The sequence below is a fragment of the Muscardinus avellanarius genome, assembly GCF_963383645.1.
Source record: "Muscardinus avellanarius genome assembly, chromosome: 21".
Taxonomy (NCBI): domain Eukaryota; kingdom Metazoa; phylum Chordata; class Mammalia; order Rodentia; family Gliridae; genus Muscardinus; species Muscardinus avellanarius.
The window spans coordinates 25,310,862-25,336,725 of NC_137807.1; the positions used below are offsets into that span (position 1 = coordinate 25,310,862).

Below are 25,864 nucleotides of genomic sequence, written 5' to 3' on the forward strand. Positions count from 1 at the left end.
GCGGGAAGCCAGGCTGATTTGGTATCCAACGCGTATCCATTTATTTTACACTTACAAAAGAAATTGCCCTCCCCTCTGCCCCATCCCCCCCAAAATGTCTCTTTTTACAAACATTTAAAAATTAAACCAAATGAAGATAGACAAGTTAATTTCAGTACAATTCTTTTTCAGTGTAGCTGTCATAATTAGAGTTTAAATCTCCTACAAGTGACCAACGTCCAAGTTACTTATAGGGAAATCCTGATTATTGGCCAAAAGAGAAATTCCATATTCCAAGTTAGCAAATTCTAGTACAAAAATAGTCCGTGTCGGAACAGCTTTCCTTCCCATAGGTCCCGGTCACGCCGACGCTGCAGCGTGATGCCCGCGTTCCCAGACCCGCACTCACCAATGGCTCATTCGTTGCAGCTGAGGCAGCCGTGGCGGCAGGTTACCCACCTCGGGCGTGCGAGACGGCGGGGCCCCACAGCGTCTCACCGGCCCCAGCTCTGCAGGGGCCCTGGAGGAGAGACACGGCCTGTTCCGAGGTAACAACAGGCCCGGGGCGCAGGGCACGTCGAGGGAGCCTGGCTGGCGCCTGCGGTGCACAGTCCTGCTCTCGCGGCAGCCGGGCAGCCCAGGGCAGGCTACTTGTCCCTCAGGGTGTCGAGCTGCTCCTGACACTCAGTGAAGAGGCGCTGGAAGCGGAGGTTCTGCCCGATGACCGGCAGCAGCTCCTTCAGCAGCTCCCTCTTGCGCAGCCCCTGTGGACAGAGCGACTGATGTCAGGGAAGAGCCGGAGCCCGACGGCTCTCCTCCGGCCTGGGAGACCCTCATCTGCCCACTGGAGAAACCCAGAAGGGAAATTTCTCTGCACAGAATAAACCCAGGGAGCTGAGGGTGGTCAGCGGAGGGGGCGCCATGCCGCAGGACTCAGAAAGCAGACAGCTGAGCGGTCCTGCTTCTCTGCCCGACCCAGGTCCGCTGGCACGGCCCCCGCTGACCACAAGGCATCAGCAGGGCAGGGCCTGAGGACGTGGCTTGCTCCCAGGTGGGCTGGAGGTAGACACTGGGCTTTGGGTCAGGAGGTCGGTCCCCAGGAGTGCTGTCCTCCTGCTGAAGCTCTTCAGCTTCAAGGGCAAGCCGGGGTGAGGAGACCCGCGTGACAGCAACAGGCTTCGGTATCAGCCCTGGCACAGCGGTGCCACAGACAGCAACGTGCACCGCAACGTGGGCCCTGAGGAGCAGACCCCAAGCAGGACAGCTGCCTACAGGGAATCCAGCCGGCACAGAAGGCTGGGGCTGAAAACAAGCAGGACAGACAAGCCTGCCCCAGGACTGGAGATGGCGGGAGGAGCCCAGCAGACATTAGGCTCGGGCGCGGGGCGAGGCTATGCAGCAGCAGGGAGCTGCGGAAGCCGGGGCTGAGGGGAGCAGCCCACAGAGAGCTGTGCGGGAGACTGAAGGCGGCCGGCGGCCAGGGGCACAGGCGGAACACCTGGAGGCTTCGGGTGACTAGAAAGGTGAGCCACTGAGATTCAGAGGCTCCACCGAGCGCTGATCAAGAAAGACAGAACCAACACCTGGACATGAGAACGAAACAAACCCCAGGACATCAAGGACAGGAAAACTGGGATGTTTTCTAAATAAGAGCATATACCCTAGAAACGACACCAAGATTCATAATAAAATAAAACTTAATGTACTGAAAACATGATCTAGACTGTGTGCGTGCGCGTGTGTGCTGTGGTACTGGGGATTAAACCCAGGAGTATTTTACCTGTGAGACACACTCTCAGCTCCATTTTATTTTACTTTTTGGTGGTACTGGAGGTGGATCTACCTCCGGGCTATACTCCAGACCTATTTTATACTTTATTTGGAAACAGGGTCTCACTAAGTTGCAGAGAACCTTGCTCAGTAGCTGAGGCTACTTCTTTCACAGGCTTCGAACCTGTGAGATCCTCCTATCTCGGCCTCCCAAGCGCGTGGATTACAAGTGTGCACCACCATGCCCGGCTCCCATTTTATTTTTTAATCGAAACAGGAACTCTCTATGTTGTTAAGGGCCTCGCTAAGTTGCTGACACTGGCCTCGAACCCGTGATCCTCCTCTCCTGTCTTAGTCTCTTGGGTACTAGGATCACGGCACGTGCAACTGCGCTTGGCTTTGCGCTTGACTTGGTCGCCACGGCGGCCCGGTGTTCCACGGCAACTGTAGATGCTGAAGGAAGCTGTGGGCAGCCCTGGACCCAGTGGCTCTCAGCCCTCACCAACCTAGCACCCGCCTTTGCCCCCGGTCACCTAGGACCACTGCCGGGACGCCCTTGAAAACGACTCCAGGTCCTCAGGAGGCCTCGCAGCCTGCCTGTGCACCTCCTGCCTCGCCACTCCACTCCTGGCTCCCAGGGTGGTCACAGTGGCCTGGAGTGCCCCCCTCGCCACCTGCACTAGCACCTGCCAGTGCTGCCCCTCATTTGCGGTGCCACCAGAGTGTCCTGCCAATGCTCGTGGGTAGGCGCTCTGCCCACTGCCCTGCTCCTCCTCTTCCCACTCCCCTGGAGCTGCCCGCGGCTCCTGCAGGCCTCCCTGCTAGGCTGAGCCTCATTCTGCTCGGGTGGAGTGCTGGCTGCTGGCCTCTCAGCGTGGCTGGAGCTAGGGCGGCGAGTGCTGGGGCACACCGGCTGATGTGGGCTCCACCTTCAGGAAGGAAGGAGCACCTACCACCACTGTTGACTCCCACTGGCTTCCGCTGGAGGAGTGAACTGGGCCCAGCAAGTCCTTGCATATTTCTCGGAGTCGGTATTCAAACCCTGGTTATAGAAAACAAAACAGAAACACATTACAAAAAGAAACAAAAATCAAGAATACCATGAGCTGGGTGTGGGGGGCGTGCTTGTCATCCCGGCATTCGGGCGGCTGAGACTGGAGGATCGCGGCTCATGGCCAGCCTCAGCTACTTAGACCCTGTTTCAAAATAAAGAATTAAAAAATAGGGCAGGGGGTGTAGCTTGGAGGTCGAATCTCCCTGGGTTCCATCCCCAGACCCGCAAAAAAGAATATGCTAAGTTGCTGTGTCCATTAAAAGAGAACGAACCCCTCTTACTGCCTGCTATGGGCAGAGTCCTGTCTGCCCAGCTAGGAGCACCGAGCCCCACACTCTCAGATTCCCGCTCATCCCCACGTTCCCGACAATGCAGTGCGGTGTTCTGTGAGCTGGACCTCAGTTCTGGCCGGACTCCCTGGGATGGTGGGGAGCAGCGAAGCTAGGGGGGAGGGGTATGGGCTGCCGGGCCCTGCTGGGAACAAGCCTGGTGGCAGCTGTGTGAGCAGGTGAGAGGGAGGGGGAGTCAGGGCGCAACTCAGGGGCCTAAGGGTCTGCGCACTACCCTGAGGTGGAGCTGCCAGGAGGGCTGTGGAGGTGGAGGTCGAGGCAGCACATGCTTGTGATCCCAGTACTTGGGAGGCGGAGACAGGAGGATCGCAGGTTTACAGCCAGCCTCAATAGCAAGACCTGTTTCCAGGGTGCTCGTGGGCCAGCACATTTGCTCTGCGGAGATGCTGTGAGGCCAGTCCTGGCAGGCAGGCCTGGGCGAGGCTACTGGGGTTCACTAGGCAGGAGGGGCTCAGAGCAAGAGGACAAACGTTGCCAGAAAATGCCCTCCCTGGGGTTGCCAGCTTGCTGCTAGGGCAGGAGTCAGAACATGGAGCCGGCTCCTGCCAGGCGGGTCTGTGTCCTTGCATCCGTCCGTCCTCCCCACTGCCTACCCTCCTGCTCCTCTGATGGTCGCCCTCAGGCCCACCATATTCAGAGTCTAAGCCCATGAGGGGGCTGGTGTCTGCTGACCACAGCCCAGGCTGGCGGGTGGGGGCTGGCTGGGGCCTTGAGGAGTGGCTGGAGGGCCGAGAAGACAGAGAAGCAGAGGGCCACTGGGGTCCCGGAGACCTCACCTTCATTCACGAGGTACCGTGCATAGAGAAGGAGCCAATGGCGGTATTCGTGGCTGGACTGCAGGCTTAGGGCTGCTGCAACCTGGTTCTCTAGGTAGGCCAGCGTGGTTTCCTGCTGCACCACATGAGGCACGGAGAAGAGCCGGGCAGCCTGCCTTCCGGAGCTGCAGAGACCAACAGAGCAGGCCTGATGAGGCTGAGGGGCCAGTGCAGCACAGCGCAGCTGTGGGAGGGCCGGACCCTGTGGAGCTGGGGCCTCACAGCCCTCCAGGAGCACCCACCCCGAGACAACAAGCCAGCAGCCTCTCGCCTGCCCCCACAGGCACCTCGGCCACCCAGCCTGCCGTTACTCCCCGTGAACCAACAGTGCTCGGAGCCCTGGCCTGTGCCGAGCAGGACAAGGGCACAGGGGCCAGTCAGACAGCAGGCCTGGCCATCTCCCGGGGCAGCACGTGGACAGTGGCCTCAGCCCACTCACTTGGAGGTGCGGCCCTGGATTATGGCTAACGGTCCTGAGCACAGCATGGCGTCCTGGGAGGGCAGGCTGCTCCGAAAGTCTGCACACTGGGCCAGTGAGTCCTGCTTGTCAGAAACCAGGTTCCTGGGGAGGCAAAGATGGTATCAGAGGCCAGAAAAATCAGGAGACCTATCAGATGAGGCTGGCAAGAAGGCCACGGAGACGCAGGTCCCACCCAGGACACTGTGCTTTAGCACAGGTATCTGTCGCAGGAGGTTACCGAGTTGGGGTCTGACCCGGGACGGAGCCCAGGCACAAGCTGCTGACAAGCTCTTGATGTGGACCACGATCTGTGTGAAGCTCCATGGTCTGTTTGAAGCAGGCTCTCACTACGTTGCAGAGAGCCGCACTAAGTAGCTGAGGCTGGCCGCGAACCTGTAATCCTCTCTCATCCTCCCAAGTGCTGGGATGGGCTGACAAGTGTGCACCATTGTGCCTGGCGCCCATGTTTTTCTTTTTCTTTCTTTTTTTTTGTGGGCCTGGGGATGAAACCTAGGGGCATTTGGCCTCCAAGCTATACCCCCTGCCCTGTTTTTTTTTTTTCCCTTTATTTTGAAACAGGGTCTCACTAAGTTATGGAGTGCCTCACTAAATAGCTGAGGCTGTCTGCAAACCGTGATCCTCCAGTCTCAGCCTCCTAAATGCTGGGATTACAAGTGTGTGCCACCACGCCTGGCTTCCATGTTTTTCTCGAACTCAGGATCCTTCTACATTTATTTCCCAAGTTGTTGGGATTACTGGCCTGCGCCACCCTGCCCAGATTTCCATGTACTTTTAAAACAGCAAGGTGGTACCTTTGTGAATGAGTCAGAAAATACAAAGATGCCTATAAAGAGCCAACCTTCCTTTTCTTAAATAATTGACTTGTTTCCATTTTTATACAATCACACATAATATGCAACTCTCTGCAATCTGAGACAATACCTGGTTGCTGTTTTTTTAACTTTAGGACAAAAGTTTGGGCACCTCAGAAGGCCTAGAAGGCAGCAAACTCTGGGCAGGAAGGACCAAGGTGTGGGCAGGTAGAGTCTCTTGGAGCAATTGGCACACAATTTATATATTTCTTATGCCTGGATTAAGATCTGATATATAAGGAGCGTTTACAAAACCAGAAAGAGGCTCCAATTTCAAACCGAGCAGAGTGAGAGCATGAATCACCCTGCTGGAGTGATTGTGTGCACTGCACTAGTTCACCAAGTGAACTAAAGGGCAATCTTGTTCCTGCCAGCTCACAGGCTGACACTGGTGAAGCCTTGTGAGCCCATCTTCTGCGGTGTTGATGGCTACAGTGGCCAGCCTGTCAAGAACCACAAAACTTTAAATATCCTTTCTAGTAAAAGCTGGCTCCAGGGCTAGCATGCCTTGGGTTCAGTGCCCAGTGCTGAAAAGCCACAGAAAACAGTGCAGAACACAGCGGCCCTGGAGCACATGCCGCAGCCAGCAGCTGCCCACGAGGACGGCAGGGAGTGCCCGTCTGTCCTGGGCGGCGTCGCCACTGCCGGGAGAAGCAGGGCCGGGCAGCCTCTTACCACGTGGAGAGTGACGGATTAAAGCAGTATGCCTTCCCATCGGAGAGGTTCATCACCGGGATCCCATGCTGCGTCAGCAAGATCTGCGACACCGTCATGTCGCTTCCTGGGGGCAGCACAGGGTCAGTCTGGTGTGTTCTGACCAGCCGGTCAGTGCCCTCATTGAGGGGAACCGCTGCGCCCCACAGCAGGCCCCTACCCACAGACCTGTCCACCCGGGAAGGCCGTGCTCGGCACTGGCCTCTCTCACTGGTGCCAAGCAGGACCTGTCACCTCCAGCAACCCCTCCATCTCCAGCACAGGCCTGTCTCCCCACGATGTGAGCGTGCCCCTCTTTGCTAGGGGGCCCTCCGTGTCAGACGAGGACCTGGTCCCCAGGAATAGGGTGCCCGCTGCGGGGGTTACCTGCCAAGATGGAGTGTAGAGACTCTTCCTTCACCACAACCACCTGCTTGTGAACATCCCTGCGAGGGAGACAGGACCCGCTTACTTCCCCTGAGGTACACACCCTGGAGCGCATGTGGACACTCAGACACCCAGGGTCCTGCGTGGGCTCTCGCCCTCTGTCCATGTCTACGCAAGTCAGAGGGCGTAGGTCTCAGGTAGCGGAGCTATCGGGCCACTCCTAGCACCCAAGAGTGGCAGCCATGCCAGGGGTGTGGCCACCAGACCCAGCGCAGCTGAACCTGCCCAAGCAGCCTGAAGGCTCAGGAAGTGCTGCCTGTCAGCAGTTGGCCCCTGCCAGGCCAGCAGGGTGGGTTGTCTGCCTTGGTTCCCTCACACACCCCTGGGTCTCCGGCCACACAGGCAGCCAGCACTGCAGCATGTGAGGGCCTGCTGATCGAGCTCCGCCTCCTCCTGGGTGGCTGCGTCTCTGCTGCGTTCCCTGGCCCTGCCCAGCCCTGCCTGCCCACCAGGCGGCCTCTCACCAGACAGACAGCGTGGCCGCAGCAGTGAGCGCCATGACATAGGGGCCAGTGCAGTGCAAGGTGGAGACTGGGGACGGCAGCAGGATGGGAGGCAGGAGGCGGCGACCACAGGTGGAGAAGACCGATAGCATCCTCTTCTCACAGGCGACACACACCACGTCACTGTGGAGGCAGAGGAGCGGCGTCAGGCGCTGTGCAGAGGCCACGGCAATGGGCGATGCAGAGCCTTTCCTCAGCCTGGTCCGGACACCGCTTTGCTGAGCAGAGGATGCCACGTCCGAGGCCAGGAGAGAGCCGTGCAGAAGAGGCTGCCAGAGGGCTCCGCGTGAGGCTCCTCCTGCCCGCGGGCTGCCAGCGCTTCCCTCAGCTCACGCCGATGCCGGCCCAGGAGCGAGGGGATTTTGGAGCCACTGCTCCTGACAGTCCCCCAGGAAGCCTGCCTTGCTCACTAGCGGACACAGTGCCCATGTGACAAATCTTGGTCATGGCCAGACAGGGCAGTTCAGCCGAGGCCTCTGCTGAGGCATGCTGGGAGAGTGTGGGGACACCGTCCATGCCCTCGCTCCGCGTGAAGAACACCTCACAGGAGAATATGTGTCTGCACATGTACGACGCCTCCCGACTGCCCACCAGGCCCAGCAGCCGGCGTCTACCTTCCCAGGAAGGGATCTTGGAGGCTCAGCCACAGGAGCAGGCAAAGGCTGGCGTTGGGGACTGGGCAGAGGGAGGTATGCCGCCAGCATGGAGGCCCTGCCCCAGCAGACTGCCCAGAGCCCGGCTTTGTGACTTTGCCCCCTTGTACTGGGGATTAAAGCCAGGGGCATTCTACCTCTAATCTACTCTGGCCGTTTTTTATTTTTTGCTTGGAAATAGCATCTTGCTAGGTTGCTGAGAATCCTGCTAGATTGCTGAGGCTGGTCTGGAACCTGCAATCCTCCTGTTTCAGCCTGTCAAGTACTGGGATGCCAAGCATGCGCCACCACACCTGGCAACCCTTCATGCCTTCTATCCTGCTGAACCTATCCAGGCGTATGGTCTGCATGGATGAAGCCAGCCCTGCCCCCTGGACACAGACCGAGGAGGATAGCTAAGGAAAGCTCTGAGGCATGTTCCTGGCCTCTGAGAGATGAGAGGCTCATTCACAAACCATCTCTTTTGAAATTATAAGTCAGAGCCAACTCTGAACAGGACGGGGGAACAGGGCACTCTTTGTTGTTGTGACTGAATTCTGTCCACACGTCTCTGATGGTTGGGGCCTTCTTGAGTCCTGTGTGGGTAGGCCTGGCTAGCTGGCAGGCGCCCCAACACCTGCTGTGTTGCTATTGGGAGACTGCTAACTTTCCTGCCCCCCAGGTGGGGCACGCCTCTGTCTTGGGACCAGGGATGTAGAGGGGGAGTTCTCAAGAGCACCCAACACATGAGACACCTGGGCTTGGAGCTCAGTATGCTCCGGGAGGGCAGATGGCGGGCCCTCCAGGCTGCAGACCTGTGGCCACTGTCTAGAGGGATGTGTGACAGCAGTCATGCGCGACCTCTGACAGGTGATGGAGGCGTGACTGAACACTGACCAGCTGCCAAGTGTCCCGATAGGGTCCTGCATCTAGCACAAGGAAAACACCTTCCCTCCACGGAGCTCAGGACAGCAGAGCTCACATTCAGTGCCAGGGCGCTGTGCGAAGACCCTGGGTGACTAACCACCGAACTCACACCTTTCCCCAAAGTGCAAAATCTGGGGCATGCAGGGTGGGGGCTCTTGGGGGAGGGGCATGTGAGAAATCCTGTCCTGATCACCTGGTACCTGGTGTGAAATCTGCAGTCCAGGGCAAGCCCCTGCTCAGGTTAGGGAGAGCCAGGAAGGCCTCACTCTAGAACCCGAGACTTCAGGCATCTGGCCAGATATGGGAGCGAGGCCACCAGGGTGAGAGCGTGGTGTGACGGCCCTCCAGGGCTGGGGCCTCCATCTGATTCAGCACAGAGACAATGGCATAGACTCTGTCGGGTGTCATACAGCCCAGGATGACCAGTGCACACGCCTGGCTCAATCAAGGCCCATGAGCTTCTGCGGCAGCAGGCTGCCTTCTGCCACCTTACCAGCTGCCGGCGGCGGTGAGCACCCTGCTGGTGAGCACCGTCTCCCACTCCTTGCCCTCGCGGCTGCACTTGAGGCGGCTCAGCTTCATGCCCCCTGCCGTGGTCACGTCGTTCTCTACCTCGATGTACATGGAAGGGTCAGAGCTCACCTGGAGGGGGAAAAGCAACCACACGGCTTTTCGGGTGATGGCAGGCCTACCGCGCTCACGGGACAGGTGAGATGCTCGGGGCTCTGCAGCAGGGGAATGACAGGGCAGAGCAGGGCACCGTTCATCTCCCAGGAAGCACACTGGAAGGACTGCAGCCAGCCAGGGATGGAGCTGGGGTGAACCTGGTTTGCAAGCCTCCTACTTGAACAAGCTTCAAAGACTGCAGTATTTGGGTGAGAGCGGTAATGGTCCAGGGAAGAAAGTCCAGAAAGCCTCCAGGTGCTCTCCAGTCCCTGTGGTCACCAGCCTGTCTGCTCATGTGCGACCATGCTGGTGGGAAGGCCCGGCACAGCACGCATGCCAAGTGCCTAATTCAGCATCTGGCACCAGATGGGGCAGCTTTGGGGGTGTCTGGAAAACTGACCAAAAGCACGTGGTTGGAAATCCAGCAGAACGGCTGACTGCTTTGTGCTGTGTGGCCACCCAGGGCAGGGCTGGAGGAGCCAGAGAGGAGTCTGAGTGGGGCTGCTAGCAGTCCGGCCTCTGTGCACACACACCAGCAACAGGAACAAGCTCTGTGTCCTGCCCAGAGCTGCTCCTGTGCTCTGCCCCTCGGCCCAAAGGACCAGTGGCTGGGAAGGACTGACATCCCTCAGTGGCCGTGGAGTCCAGCCTGGGGAATTAACACGCACCCAGGCCCAAGGTCACCAGAGGACTCACATTGGGGCTGGGTCCGAAGGGTGTAGAGGGAGGCCACTGTGCATGCAGAGCTGCCGTGGAGGGACTGGCCGACACTGGTGCTGGGCCCAGTGGCCAGAGGGTGCTGGGCATGGGGATCATTTGCTCTAGAACTGTGTTGGAGTAAGCCCCAGCAGTCCCAGCAGCTCTGATGACCCTGGCCCGGCTGCGACTGCGCAGTCCATGGACGTAGAGGCTGCTGGGGTCAAGGGTGGAGACGCAGGAGGCTTCGAGGAGAAGGGATACTCAAGACCAGTCTTAAAGAGCTGGCTAGCCAGAGAATGTGACCGTAGGGCAACCCTAGAAGTTGGGCTTTCACTCTTGTTAAGACTTGGTAGGCTTCCAGGAGGAGATGGAGAGCGCCCCTGGAAACGGTCCCAAAGGCACTGACGAGGGCCAACGCCAGGAGTGAAAAGGTGCGCACCGGGGTAACCTGCGGCGCAACCTCCACTCACCTGGAGGGCGAAGGCTCGTTGGGGGCTGGGCACTGGCAGCTTCAGGGCGAGCGCAGGTGCAGATAGGCACATGGCCTCCTTTTCTGCGGTCAGGGCAGCTGGGGACTGGAAGAGGAAGGGTTCTGAGCCCACCCTGTGCTCCGGGGCAGCACAGGTAGGGCAGGTCACCCCAGCCACTCTGAAGGGAGAGCCCACCTCAGTGGAGGCGGCCGCGGGGGCTCACCTGGACAGACAGGGCCATGGGCAGCAGGCGCGAGTCCTTCCGAGGGCGCCCTTTCTTCTTCTTCTCCACCGTCTCCACCTCGAGCTCAAGCTTCCGCTTGGACAGCGAGGACGGCTTGGCCAGAGGCACCTTCTCGTCGCTGTCGCTGCTGCTCTCCAGGAGATCCCGCGGTCTCAGCTCTTTCACCAGGTTCTGTTCTTTCAACCTGCACAAACCATGCGTGACCTCCTCACACCTCTGCTACTTAGGAGACAAACAGCACTTGGGCCTTCTACTCCAAGACTCCACCTGCATGGCAGGGAGAAAGCTGGGCAACTGCGGAGTGACAGCTCTTCTCAGAGCCACCAGAGAACCAACCCTGAACATGGGGAGATGGACAGAGACAGAATGCCACAGCTGCCCTGGCCCGGAGCCAGCATGGGTCCTGGGGGACACAGCCGAGGCAGCCATCATGGTGCTAGAGGCAGTCTGGACAAGCTGGACAGTCACCACTCCTGGCGGTGGCAGAAGGGCACCCACACAGTTGCTGCTTTTCTTTTGCGGGTCTGGGGATGGAACCCAGGGGCATTTGACCTCTGAGCTACACCCCCTGCCCTACTTTTTATTCTTTATTTTGAAACCGGGTCTCACTGAGTTGCAGAGGGCCTCACTAAGTAGCTGAGGCTGTCCGCGAACCGCGGTCCTCCAGGTCTCAGCCTCCCGAATGCTGGGATGACAAGTGTGCACCACCACACCCGGCTTTTTTTATTTAAAAATTATTTATTTATTTTTTGGTGGTACTGGGAGTGGAACCATGGGCCTTCTACCCTCGGGCTACACTCCCAGACCTATTATTTTATTTGGAAACAGGGTTTCTTAAGCCAGCAAGGCTGGCTTCGAGCCTGCGCGATCCTCCGGTCTCTGCCTCCCAAGCGCGGGGATCACGAGCGTGCGCCCCCACGCCCGGCTCAGGTGCTGCTTTTGCTCCGAGGCTCCTCCGGGTTCTCAGTGTGAGGGTTTGGGCTGAAACATGGCCAGCCCGTTCACTGTACCAGGGCCCAGGGCCACATCTCACTTCACAGGCCTTGCGAGGGTGAGCTGTGCAGGCAGAGCTGGCAAGGGAGCGACCCCGACGGCACCGGGACCCAGACTTTGCAGTAGAAATCTGCCTTCAGCTGGGTGCTGTGTCCACGCCTGTATTCCCAGTCACTTGTGAGGCCAAGGTGGGAAGACTGCAGGTTGGAGGAAAGGCTGGGCAACCCTCACACTAAAATGAAGGGCTGTACTTGCCCAGCGTGTGTGAGGCCACAGACCAGCCCCCGGCACCAAAACCCCACTTGCCTCTGGTGGCCTGCCCCGGGAGGGCTGCCTCTGCTCTCCATCAGGACGTCTGTGACCTTAAGAGCTTGGAGGGGGACGCCTGGGCCAGATCAGGGGTCAGGCCAGGCAACCCCGAGGCAACTTTCTCCAGGAGCACAGGGCTCGCAATTGGAGCTCCGCTGTCTTCTCAGGGGCATTTATCTGCACTCACTCTGTTCTGAACCTGCCACATTTGCAAAAGCAGCTTCCATCACCTTCCAGCGTGTCTGCGACCTCCCTCTTGCCAAGCGTCGGGGGCAAGTCCTCAAAGGGCACCTTCAGATTAAATGCTCTCTTGAACACCTACTGACTTTCTAATGGAAGTAATGGCATAGACTTAATGTTATTTTTCTTTTCTAGAAGTAGTTTTTGAGCTGGGCAAGCCTGTAATCTCAGTATTTGGGAGGCTGAGACAGGAAGATTGCAGGTTTGAGACCAGATTCAGCACACTTTAGCAAGGCCCTCTGCAACTTAGTGAGACCCTGTTTCAAAATAAAATAGAGTTGGTGGCTTAGTTCAGAGGTAGAATGCTGCGGGGTGCCAGTGCCACACACGCCTATATATTTTGCCTTCATTTCAAAATCTGTCTGGTCTTTTCTGATGGTGTATTTCTTATTAAGACATAATACATGTGTCATAGAATCATTATTTTTTTTTTTGGCAGTACTGGAAATTGAATCCAGGGACATTCTACCTCTGAGCTACAACCCCAAACCAATTCTTTATTCTTTATTTTATTTTATTTTATTTTGTGGGTCTAGGAATGAAACCTAGGGGCATTTGACCTCTGAGCTATACCCCCTGACCTTTTTTTTTATTCTTTATTTTGAAACAGGGTCTCACTAAGTTGTGGAGGGCCTCACTAAAATAGCTGAGGCTGTCTGCAAATCGCGATCCTCCAGTCTCAGCCTCCCGAATGCTGGGATTACAAGCTTGCGCCACACCCGGCTTTTTCTTTATTTTGAACAGGGTCTCACTAAGTTGTGGAGGACCTCACTAAGTAGCTGAGGCTAACTGTGAACCTGCGATCCTCCTGTCTCAGCCTCCCAAGAACTGGGATTACAAGCGTGCGCCACCATGCTCAGCTCACAAAATTCTTTATAAAGTATAGAATTTAGCCGGGCGTGGTGGCACACGCTTGTAATCCCAGTACTTGGGAGGCTGAGACAGGAGGATAACACAGGTTTGAAGCCAGACTCAGCTGGCTTAAGAGAGCCTGTTTCCAAATAAAATATAAAATAGGTCTGGGAGTGTAGCCCGGAGGTAGAAAGCCCCTGGTTCTACCCTCAGTACCACCAAAAAATAAGATAAAGTATAGAATTCAGTTTTTAGAACATTCATAAAGTTTTGCAGCCATCACCACTGTTGAATTAAGGGGCATTTTTCCTAATTCCAGAAGAAAATTGTATCCACCAGCATCCCCTCACGCTTCCCTTCCCCACACTGGCACCACGGTCTCGTGTCTCCGGACGCTCCGTCTAAACAGAACACTGCACGGGTGCCGCCACTGGCTTCTTCAGTCAGCTGAGCATTCACGGCCTGCTCCTGCGCAGCACACACGAGCGCTCCTTGCCTTCCTCTTCTGGGTGGCACCGAGGAGTGAACCCAGGGCAACCTACCGCTGAGCTCTGCCCCTGCCCGTCTCTGGTTTTGAAACAGGCTCTGCTAGGTTGCCGATGCTGTCCCTGAACCTCCGCCTCTGGCCAGCGGCTCGCATCGTGCAGCCTGTCTTGCGCACTCATCTCTCCCTCTCTTCTGGGCAGCCGAGCTCCAGTGGAGATGGCAGCACTCGGCGGGCCGCACGGACCAGCCTTGTGCCTCTGCCCTTGCTTTTCTTTTGCCTACAGTATGTCTCCCCCACCGCTCTGCGGAGCCTCCTGGCCTTACGCAGCGCCCTTCCTCCTGAGTGCTGGTGGCTCGCAGGGCCTCTACACTCTCGGCCCCCTGCACGCAACCCTACCTTTCAACTGCGGTCGGAGCCATGCTGGTCAGGGCGGGAGCGCCTGGCGTGGCTTTGGAGCGCTCTGTGAAGCGGGAATCAAATGCCTTCATGGGCTCGATCTTGGACGGGGTTGTTAACACTGAGGGCGACAGCGTGGCAGGAGTAGAGGTAGCATTCATACTGGGGAGAAGAAGACGAGGGAGACGTCAAGTAAAGCCTCTAAGGACCGAACGCTAGAACTTACTACTTGAAGCCTACAAAAAGGGGTACAAACATCAAACTCCTATGACCAAAAACACCGCAGCATGTAACCTATCATTTCTGCTTCTTTCCCTTTGTGGTAGTCTGAGAGTTTTGGGGTCGGGGGCTGATCCCACAACCTGACCAGCCCAAACCCCTTGCCGTTGCTACTTCCACACACACTGGATGAGAAAAGTTGCTGCCTGGGTTCCGAAGCCAGGCCACTGCCTGGCTGCTCCTCAGCCAGCAGCGGTGATGAGTGTTCACCGCCGAGTGCTCACCCCAGGACCCTTGCCTCTGACTCCACAGTGCAAGCAAAGGCCCGGCAGGAGCCTGTCCAGGCGGGCCTCCTGCCATGCCTACCCACACTCCTGGGCCTTGCTGACCTTGTGCAGGCTCACTCTCACTGCACGGGTTCTGTTTCGCCCAGCGCCTGCAGGCATCCTGGGCGGCATGTGGTCCTGGAGGATCCTCTGCTCTGGCGCCCTCTGTTGTTCTGTGACCAGCCCTGCGAGGATCCTCTGTTCTGGCACGCTCTGCCCTTCCTGTGGGGCCAGCCTTGGGAGGACCCTCTGCTCTGGCGTCCTCTGTCTTTCGCTGAGGCCAGCCCTGGGCTGACCGTCCACCCTGGCGCTTTGTTCATTCTGAAACCCTTCCTCTCTGGAGGCTTGGCTTCCCACACGGCTTCCTCTGTGAACCTGCCCTCACTCAAGGCCGGTGCGCCCAGGCCCGACACAGAGTAGAAGGCTGTGCACTCAAAAGCCCCCGAGCCGACCGACGGAGACTCACTCCCAGAGGGTCATTCCGTGTGCCGCGGCTGGTCACACTTTGGCACCAGTGCTTATTGAAACCATCTTCCTGGAATGCGTGTCCCAAAGCCGTGTCTCCACCGTGGGCAGAGCCCAGACTGTCTGGCTGAGCAGAGGATCCTGGCCTTTCTCTTCTTCCCTTTCCTCAGGAATTAGCATTCTGCTTCTGCCATCTCCCCACGCCCCTCCCTGAGACCGATGCTACCACCCTGGGCGGTCTCATCACGAGCCTGCACATGCCTAGAGGTCCAGGCCCCCCAGTCAGTCCCATGCGGATGCCCAGTTTCTGCGTGGTGTGCAGGCTGGAGCAGATGTGGGCAGGGGTTCTCACCTGGCTCTTATTCATGCTTGCCTGGACCTTTCTGACTTCTAACCTGGTCTTCAGGGAATGCTCAGTGACGCCACGGGCTCTCTGAGTGATCTGGTTCTGAGTGTGAGGTGCTGTGAGCTCGCACACGCACACCTTGCTTGGGGTGAACGGTGCGCGAGGCTCACAGCACAGCATGGCAGGGCAGACCCGCCACAGGTGGGGAGGACCCTGTGGCAAGCGGCAGCTCACTGGCAAGTCCCCACATTTGTAGCCTGCTCCCGGGCTGGCTGTGACACCATCTCTGTGAAGGTCCTGGCGGCACCATGCCTTCCCTCCAAGTGGGCCCTCATCTGACATCGAGCCTGCCTGCCTGACTTCCTTCCTTTTACTCTGAATGAAATTCTCATCCCTGGAGCCATGTCCACACCTGAATTTCCCCAGGGACAGTGGCCTTGGTGCCCACTAACCTGTCCTTACTGACAGACTCGCCTGCAGGCCTGGCGCCGGTGGTTGCCGCCGGCTCTGTGCAAGGCTTCGAGACGCCGAAGGAGTTGGGAGCAGTGGGGTCCAGCGGCAGGAGCTGCTGGCTACTGTGGGAGGAGAGCATGGTGCCTGCCAGTGAGCCCGAGAGTGGGATGCTGTTGAAGAAGGCCGTGGAGAAGTCCCTGTTGCCAAGCAAGAACCAGAGTTAGCACAGAAACCGGACACCATGTCAAACGCTTTCTACCTGCTAAGCAGCATGACCCTGGGGCTAGAGGCAAGAAATCTTCATGGCAGGTAAACTGGAAAGTAACGGAAAATCCAAAGAAAATCAAAAGCACTTAATATGCAACACTTAGCCAATTCTAAGACGCACTAGTACTGTGCGCAGCCCAGAGAGACAGCAATGCTGCTCCCACTGACAGACGCCATGGCCTGCACGACGTGGCTTGGTCGCAGAGGCAGAAAGGTGACAGGTGTCTCAGGAGGAGGACTTCTCTTTCTTAATGTTAAGGCGTGGGCCTTCCCATTGGGTGGATGCATCTAATTTACCAGCCCGCTGCCTCTATGACACCACTGTGACAGGAGGGTTGACACTGCTGTCAAGATGGCGGGCCTGGGGCCAGACCAGCCAGGCTGACTCCTCTGCTGTCCACAGGCTCCTGACCTTGTGCACACCAATCACTTCCTTTTTGTGTGTGTGGTACTGGGAACTGAATTTGGGCCATTCTACCTCCAAGCTATAACCCTAGCCCTTTTTATTATTTTATTAAATTTTGAAACAGGGTCTTGCTAGGTTGCTGAGGCTGTCTTTGAACCTGTGATCCTCCTATCTCAGCCTCCCAAGTACTGGGATTACAGATGTGCGCTATTATACCATTTGATTTTTCTTCTTTTTTATTTTTGTGAATACTTTGTTTAGATCCATTTATTATCCTTTTTGATTACTGGTTATCATTGTTGATTTGTAAAACGTAAATATTTTCGTAAAAGCCCACCATTTCTTATATGCGCAGAAAACCTTTCCCCAAGATATATTATATCCTAACTTTTCACCCCCACCCCCTTATGAGTATTGGAGAGTGAATCCAGGAGCACTCTATCACTGAACTATATTCCCGGCTCTTTTCTTAAAAAAAAAAAAAATTTTTTTTTTTCCAGTATTGGGGATGGAACCCAGGGGCATTATATCTCCGAGCTACACCCCCAGCCCTATTTATTTAGTCTTTAAAAAAAATTTTTTTTTAAACAATCTCACTGAGTTACAAAGGCCCTCGCTAAGTAGCTGAGGCTGTCCAAAAACTGTGATGCTCCATCTCCACCTCCCAGTGCTGGGATTACAAGTGTGTGCCACCACGCCCGACCTCCCAGATCTTTTTGACAAAGCATCTAAGTTGCCCAGGCTGGCCTTGAACTTGCAATCCCCTGCCTCAGCCTCTCCAGTGGCTGAGATTACAGGCACATACCTCTGTACTTGGCCAGGAGACACTCTGCCTGGTCAAAAAGATGATAATTTTAAGTAAGGTCTAAATTTTATGTCATTGGCAGAAAAGTTTTTTTTTTTTTTTTTTTTTTTTTTTTGTGGTACTGGGGTGGAACCCGGGGCTTTCTATGGACTGTACTCACAGACCTATTTTATATCTTATTTGGAAATAGGGTCTCACTGCAGATGCCGAGAGGGCGTAGCTGTAGCATCTCACTAAGTTGCTGAGGCTGGCTTTGAACCCGTCCAATCCTCCTGTCTCAGCCTCCCAAGCGTGGGGATTACAAGCGTGGGCCACCATGCCCAGCTTGGCAGAAAAGGTTTTTACCCCTGAGATTTAAAAATATTTTCCTATGGAATTTTCTAAAGCTTTAAAATTTACTTTAAACAACAACAACAACAAAAAAAGTAAACAGGAGAAAATAACCAACCAATCTCTGAGCTGTCAATAGTATGCTCATAGATTTAAATTGTGAGGTCAGTATCTAAAATGGTTTGTGGAGTGGCAGGTAGGCTTGTTCTCTTTGGGTCTTATTCTGGAAATTCCGTTACATTCCACGACTCACGGGTTGGAACCTCAGTTAAAGTCTTCATTTCTGGTGGTGCTTGTCTTCCCTGATTACAGTTTTTCTTTTGTGGTGCTGGGGACTGAATCCAGGGCATTCTATCTCTGAGCTACACCTCCAGTCCTTTTTATTTTCTGCTTTGAAACGTGGTCTCACTAGGGTGCTTAGAGTCTTGCTAAGTTGCGGAGGCTGGTCCTCCTACCTCGGCCTCTTAAGTACTGGGATTATAGGCAAGCACCACCATGCTAGGATCTGATTAGTCTTTTTATTCAGAAACATTTCAGCCGCCGGGCATGGTGGCGTACACTTTTAATCCCAGTACTAGAGAGGCTGAGATAGAAGGATCGGGGCTCATGACCAGCCTCAGCTACTTAGTGAGGGCCACCAAAACTTAGTGAGACCCTGTTCCAAAAAAAAGAATAAGCCAGGCGTGGTGGCGCACGCTTGTAATCCCAGCATTCAGGAGGCTGAGACTGGAGGATCGCAGTTCGCAGACAGCCTCAGCTACTTAGTGAGGCCCTCTGTGACTCAGTTAGACCCGGTTTAAAAATAAAGAATAAAAAATAGGGCAGGGGGTGTACCTTGGAGATCGAATGCCCCTGGGTACCATCCCCAGACCCCCCCCCCACAAAAAAAAAACCCCAAACAAAATACAGAATAAAAAAAAAAAATAGGGCTGGGGGTGTAGCTCAGAGGTAGAATGCCCCTGGGTTCAATTTCCACTATGGCAAAAATAAAATAAAATAAAAATAAATAAAGGAAACATTACAGCCCTTCCTATTTGGTTTTGCACATAAAGTCAGAATCCCCTTGTCTGAGTCTGAAACCTCCTCTGATCACTGGTACTCGTTCACGTCAAAGTCACAGGCTGAGAGAACTAACTGGCCTCGTTGTGATGCCGAGTCATCTTAGCTCATCATGAGCGTGCATCTCCAGCTTGATTTCCTTCGAGTTTTCCTTTAGGTCTCTTAGGAGGTTTCAAGTTCTTCTTTGTAAGGACTCACACTTCTTAGCTGTGCAACGTACTTGCGAATCTGCAGTAGCAGACTGCCGGAGTTTCAGGCCAGCCTAGAGAGTACAGCAAGATGCTGTCCCAAAAGCCACGCGCTGCCTCCCCTCCCTCCGACACATCTTGCCGCTCCGATGCCTCATTTGTGAGTGATATCTCCCTTCGTATCTTTGAAAGGAGGCTGGTGCTTCTTGATCTCATGTTGTTTGTATCCAACTACTTCTTTTCTTTCTTTTTTTTTTTTTGTGGTACTGGGGATGGAACCCAAGGGCCTTCTACCTCTGGGCTACACTCCCAGACCTATTTTATATTTTTTATTTGGAAACGGGGTCTCATAAGCCAACTGAAGCTGGCTTCGAACCTGCGTGATCCTCCTGTCTCCGCCTGCCAAGCGCGGGGATTACAAACATGCGCCACCACACCTGGCTACTTGTTTTGTTTTCTATGGCAGTTTTTCCAGTTAATTCTTACAGATTATAACTTCCTTAAATAATGATATATTTCGTATTCTTCTTTCCAATTTATTTTTTTGATACTAGGGATCAAACCCAGGGCTTGCAAGCGCTTTGCCACTGAGCTACATCCCAGCCTTCTTTGGTTCTTGCTAAGTGCACGGGCTAGAGCCTCCAGAACAATGTTAGTCACCAGAATAAAAACTTTAGTTCCTAAACTTGGTTTGAAATGAGAGTCCGAGTTAAGGATTTAGCTGAATTTTAAATCAGAACAATGTTCAATTTTGTAAAGATGCCTCTTAAGCACCTATTGGAAATAAGCATATTTACTACTTCTTTTTTTTTTTTTTTTTTTTTTTGGTGGTGCTAGGGACTGAATCCAGGCGCTTTCTACCCCTGAACTACATCCCCAGCCTGATTTTATTTTTATTTGGAAGCAGGATTTCACTAAGTTGCTGAGACTGGCTTAGAACCTCCCAGCCTCTTGTATTCGTCTCCCAAGTACTAGACTACAGGCGTGTGCCACCACTCCTGGACACTTGCTCTTTTGATCAAATGACAGGGAGACTTAGTAATTCCTCCAAACCTGAACATCCCTGTGACCCTGAAGAAAAATCTTGCTTGGTCATGAGTATTAGCTTCTCAATGGGCTGAAAGGTTCTACTTGCTATTATTTAGAACTTTGCCCTAACATTCAGAAATGAGATAGACTGTAACCTTTGTTATTTATTTTTTCTTCTTTGAAATAGGGTCTCATTACACAGTACCCACTCTCGGGCTCAAGTGATCCTCCTGCCTCTGCTTGGCTATTTTTGTTAAATTTTGATGTAAATGTTAAGCCCCTCCCCTTAATTTTAGGTACTGAGTTGGAACCCAGGGGCTTTCTATCTCCCAGGTACATTCCCAGTCCTTTTTATTTTTAAAAATTTTTTATTTTTATTTTTTTTGTGTGTGGTACTAGGGTTGGAACCCAGGGGCTTTCCACCTCCGGGCTATACTCCCAGCCCTATTTTTAATTCTTTATTTTGAAACCGGGTCTCACTGAGTTGCAGAGGGCCTCACTAAGTAGCTGAGGCTGTCCGCAAACCGCGATCCTCCCGTCTCAGCCTCCCGAATGCTGGATTACAAGCGTGCATCACCATGCCTGGCTAGCACTAGGATTATAGGCATGCACCAATGTGCCTGTAACTGGGAGGGGTTATTGTTTGACAGCACTTTCTATTTCTATAGTAATTCTCCAGTTCCAACTTTATTTTCTCCAAAATCATTCACTTTCAGACTTATTTGCACATCAGTCAGCACAGAAATTTCCTATCCTTTTGATTTATTCGTTATAATCATTTCCCACTTATAACCACTATGAATATCTGTGATTCTTCCTCTTTTTCTTGAGTAGAAAAGCAAATAATTATACCTTTGGCTATTTGTTTGAACAAGGGAATCAGGAGTGTGGAATCAAGTTTTGGTGCCAGAAATCCTTATCCAGTGGCAGAGAGCTAGCTGAAGGCCAGCGAGGAAGCCCTCACTCCTCTGCTTCCTTCCTGCGTTCTGGAAGGAGCCACAGAACGAAAGGACCACCATGGCCTCCCTCACTGCCAGAGCCTAGTGGAGTTCAGAGACACTCACACTGCTCTTGCTTGATCCTAATGAAAACCAGGCAGGCAGCCTGCTGGTCTACAGAGGAGAAGGCTCAGTCAGAGGGAACTGCTGATCTAGGAGAAGCAGGAGACCTGGTTCTGGCCAGACCTCTGCCCTTGGGCCTCAGTGCTCATGTACCTACCAGGAGAGGTTAGGTCAGCACATCAAAGAATTGGAGGTCTCTTTAGCTCTCAGGGAAGATCTGGAACAGCCCACGGATGAAAAACTGCAGAGTGCAGAGGACTTCCTCAGACCCGAGCAGACTGCTCTGCCTGCACACAGAACCCAGAGCGTGGCGCCTTGACAGCGGAGTCTATTTCTCTCAAAGAGGGCCCTATCATCCTTGAAATCAACACCAGTCATTCCTAGAGAGCAACCAGGACAACAGCAATCTGACTACAGAAAGCGAGGGGACAGCAAGTGGGGAGGACGCCCACACTCCTCCTCTCTGCCTCTCAGGGCAGTGGCTCAGAGCCCAACCTCGCAGCTCCACTCTGAGGAATCGCTCCAGGACAGAGCCACAGGCATACGCAAAGATTCACTCACAGCCACAGAAACCGAACACAAACTACGAGTCCACAGCTGGGGAGGAGGCTCAGAGGCTGTGGCACATTCACGACGGGAACCTGCAGTCAGTGAGCGAGTGCTTCTGAGGACTATTTATTAACATGGACGAAAGGTCAGGAGACACTAACAGTGGGGAAAAGACTGGAAATACAGTTATCAGAATATTAACAGGGATTATATCTGAGACTGGGTTATAGATGACTTCTTTGAGCTTTTACTATTTTCTAAAATTCCAAAAATGTGAATATATATCTTTCATAACCAGAAAAAGATTATAAAAGAAAAAAAAAAGAAAGAACACAGCTCAGTCTGACTTCCTTCCCTGTGTCCTCACCAACAGTGAAGAGAGGCAGACACATCAGCAGGCCGCCGGCCCGCAGGCCATCTTTGCCCAGATTCCGCAAGAAGCAAGCACAGGAGCCTGCAGAGGGCGCGGGGCGGAGGCTGGCGAGGGCTGTGCCTGCCTCTCCTGCGTCCACATTCAAGGACTCGCGCTGGCTCAAGAGTCCGTCAAGACCCTGACTCTGAAACTGGTGAAGGGAGAGCGGAGGTCTCCCCAGCTAAGGTCAGGGAAGCCGCGAGGGAGCGAGTACCCGGTGTCCAGCTGTGCTATGCAGAGAGGCGTGATTCTTCTCCGACCGTCCGCCGTCCGAGTCTCCACTTGTTTCTTCAGAAGATTCTGGCAAAGCAGAGTAACATAAATAAAGGAAAAAGTTTCTGCCGGCTAGCTCCAAATGTGAAAACTAAAGCTGCTGGTTTCTTCTTCTGCGGTAAGAACACTCAGCGTACACTCTAGCCTTAGCGTAAACGTGCGCTGTGGGACTGTGAGCTGCCGGCAGTGTATGGGCGCACAGCAGCACTCTGGCCTGAGTGACCGGCGCTGGCACCCTGATCCACGCGGCCCACCCGTCCTCATCCTCGTGGTGGGACTAGTCCAGATGCCCCTGTAAATGGTACCCAGGAGCATCTGTCCTGTGTCTGGCTTGTTGCTGAGTTGTGAACATTAAATACGTATAGCTTTTTGTGTGTGTGTGTGTGGTACTGGGGGTGGAACCCAGGGGCTTTTTACCTCCAGGCTATACTCCCAGACCTATTTTATATCTACTTTATTTGGAAACAGGGTCTCACTAAGTTGCTGAGAGCCTCACTAAGTAGCTGAGGCTGGCTTTGAACCTGTGTGATCGATCCTCCTGTCTCAGCCTCCCAGCACTGGGAAGGACACCACATTCTAACTTTCCTTTCTACAGATTTTTTGGTACAATAAAACTAAGCCAGCTAATCATGGCACAAGTGTGTACACACACACACACACACACACACACACACACACACACACACACACCCCACACTTTTGTAGTAAGGATTGAGCCCATGGGTGTTCTGACTCCAGTCTACAGCCTCAGCCCTTTTTATTTTTTATGTTGAAATAGGGTCTCATTAAGTTGTTGAGGCTGGTCTCAAACCTGTGACCCTCCCGTCTTAGTCTCCCAAGTACTGGGATTACAGGTGTGTACCACTGTGCCAGCTGTAGTACAAGTATTTTTATTAGAGTATGTGCTTGGCTTCCTGCACAGTGAAGACACAAAGACAGAAAGCCCAGCTGAACCAGCTCCACGTGGCTTCCTCTCTGTCATCAGTACCACAGAGGTGGCTAGATTCCCAGGCTGGGATCACCTGCCAAGCTGGCCGGCACCATCCGACAAGGACTTGGACCTGCATGTGTGCGCCACACTCTTGTCCCTATGCTAGTGATTTTCTTTTCTTTTTTTTTTTTTTTGCGGTACTGGGGATGGAACCCAGATGCAGTCTACCTCCGAGCTATATTCTCCGCCTTATTTTTTATTCTTTATTTTGAAACAGGGTCTCACTGAATTGCAGAGGGCCTCACTAAGTAGCTGAGGCTGGTTGTGAACCCGGATCCTCCCATCTCAGCCTCCTAAATGTTGGGATGAGAAGCGTGCGCCACCACACCCAGCAATTTTCAAATTGACTTTCACCACAGGGCCCTTCATTCCATGAAAGGCTGGTAACCGCTGGGAGTGCTGGCCCATGCCTGTAATACCTTCGCTTGGGAGCCTGAGACAGGAGGAAAACAGGTTCATGGCCAGCCTCAGCAGCTTAAAGAGACCATTTCAAAATACAAAATAAAAAGGGCAGGGGATGGAGCTCAAAGGCATATCACCTCTGGGGTCAGTCTTTAGTACTTAGGTTCCTAGTCACAAGCTGCTTGAACCAACAACCAGCAAAGCTCCTAGAAGGCTGGTGCCCTTCAGGAGAATTCGACAGGTTCTGTTCTGCTCTGGCCCACTTCCAATGCTCTGACCCCAAACAGACAAACATTTCCAGAGGAAGAGGACCTGCAGAAGCCTCTTATGGGCAGAGCCTGAAATGCACTCTTCTCAGCATCTAGAATTGCCTAGAAACATAAGGAGTTGCTGGGCGTGGTGGTGCGTGTCTGGATTCCTAGTACCTGGGAGGATGGGAAAGGAGGACCACAGGTTAGAGAACAACCTAAGCAACTTAGTGAGGCTCTCAGCAACTTAGCAAGACCCTGTTTCCAAAAATAAAATGAAAAAGGGCTAGGGGTGAAGTCTGGAGGTAGAATGTCCCTGGTTCAATCCTCAGTGTCTCTGTGTGTCTCTCTCTCACACACACACACACACACACACACACACACACACACACACACACACACCACACACACAGGAGGGAGGCCAAGTCTGGCAGTTCCTCCGAGAGATGGCCTCCTCAAAGGCTCCTGGGACAAGAAGGCCTTTGATAAAGGTGCTTCGGGTCCCATGAGGGCCTCATGCGGTGGCAGGTAAGGGGACCGCTGCCCAGCTGGCAGGCCACAGGTCCTGCAGGAGGCTCAGCACCCTCTTTTCACTAGCATGTGAGCCTGTGGCCACATCTTTGAGCCCTGTCAATGCTCCTGGGCACGTGCCACATCCCCGGTCCAGGCCCTCACCTTCCTGATATCTTCTAGACTCTCCCCATTGACGACGCCTGTGACTGAGGAGGCCGAGCCTGTCTCTCTGGCGGTGCCACTCTTCTGGTCCAGCTGCTGCTGCTGCTGCCTCCGCTGGTACTTGAGCATCTCGGGGTTCTCAATGACAGCTGTGGAGAGCTGGGCCTCCGTCATGATGGCCAGGCTCTTGCCATAGGTGGACTGGTGGATGCGGCTCTGTGGGAAGATGTTCGACATGAGGGCCCATCACCATGGCCAAGCTGCCCACCAGCAGTGCACTGCAGAGTGTGAGTTCCTGGCAGAGGGCAGAAAGGCTAGAGGCCAGCTCTCCACCGCTCCCTCCCTGTCCCTGGCAACACAGTTCTGCTGAAGTCTCATCCCTCAGTAGATGTCGATGCCCACTTGGTATCTACCGTTGGGGCTGATGCTCTGCTGCAGAGGAAATGGCAGTCAATGTGGCCTCAAATGGAATGCAGATGCCCAGACCCTGACCTGAGGCTCGTAGGTTGACCCCTGCAAGGACCAAGACACTCCCTAGAGACTGGATATCAAAAGCAGAAGGCTGCATTACAAGTTCCTGCTGGCAGATGTTAGCCACCACGATGTGGAGGGCCCCACAAGACCAGAAGTCTCTAAAATCCAAGGAAGCTTGGCACAGCAGACCCCAGAGGACCCTTCTCTGCACCCTGTGGTCCTGCCTAACATGTCCTGATCCTTCTGAACAGGTTAGTTCAACACCATAACAAGCTGGACAGGAAACCCTAAGAGAGCAGGGACAGTGCCTCTGGCAAACCTAAGGGCCGAGTTCTCAGTAAAACACAAAGAGCAAATTAACCCAAGGGGGTGCAAATGATGGGAGCTATAGCCCACGCAGGAAGAGAGATGGTGGCGAATGGGTGTCAGTCTCACACCAGAAGATGCTGGGTGGGGGAGGCAGCTTTCCAGGAGAGGGGTCAGGCCTGGATATGGCCAGCAACCTCTGCTTTGGTCACTCTGGCCCCTGCCCTATCTCTTCTGAACTCACAAGCCAGAAGTCAGTTTGGCCCAAGTCACCTGCAGAATGCCAGGGCTGTTCTAGGTTCAGTGCATGAGGCAGAGCTCTGCGCCGAGACGACTTTGACTGTTTTTTTGTTTGTTTTTTGCAGGTCTGCGGGAGTAACCCAGAGGCATTCTACCTCTGAGCTACATGCCCACCCCTATTTTTTATTCTTTACGTTGAAAAAGGGTCTCACTGAGTTGCAAAGGGCCTCATTAGTAGCTGAGGCTGGCCGCGAGCTGAGATCCTCCTTTCTCAGCCTCCCGAATGCTGGGATTACAAGTGTGCGCCACCATGTCCAGCTTCACTTTGACACCTTAATGGGTGGGGCTGGGGGGTCACACCAGTGGTTTAGAGGGGGCTCTCCCCAGTATAACATCACTAAAGCAGAGCCACTCCCCCTCTCTGAGCTGTCACAGAGCTCTGACCAGACAAATACACACCACTAGGTATTGGCCTAAGCCTG

At 54.1% G+C, this 25,864-nt stretch overlaps 1 protein-coding gene across 1 annotated transcript in view; it reads right to left on the bottom strand.

The window, feature by feature from the left end:
• Positions 1-626: 626 nt before the first annotated feature.
• Positions 627-25,864, bottom strand: part of HIRA (histone cell cycle regulator) — a gene marked incomplete at both ends in the record, with an annotated part of 59,260 nt that continues 34,022 nt past the window's right edge. Inside the window, 14 exons of the mRNA XM_080717396.1 lie at positions 627-743; positions 2,703-2,791; positions 3,930-4,093; positions 4,408-4,530; positions 5,976-6,081; positions 6,381-6,439; positions 6,905-7,066; positions 8,996-9,144; positions 10,338-10,442; positions 10,561-10,765; positions 13,859-14,020; positions 15,667-15,864; positions 21,988-22,073; positions 24,363-24,578. Of these exons, the coding sequence (XP_080573522.1) occupies positions 627-743; positions 2,703-2,791; positions 3,930-4,093; positions 4,408-4,530; positions 5,976-6,081; positions 6,381-6,439; positions 6,905-7,066; positions 8,996-9,144; positions 10,338-10,442; positions 10,561-10,765; positions 13,859-14,020; positions 15,667-15,864; positions 21,988-22,073; positions 24,363-24,578 (1,941 nt within the window). The remainder of the gene's footprint in view (positions 744-2,702; positions 2,792-3,929; positions 4,094-4,407; positions 4,531-5,975; positions 6,082-6,380; positions 6,440-6,904; positions 7,067-8,995; positions 9,145-10,337; positions 10,443-10,560; positions 10,766-13,858; positions 14,021-15,666; positions 15,865-21,987; positions 22,074-24,362; positions 24,579-25,864) is intronic.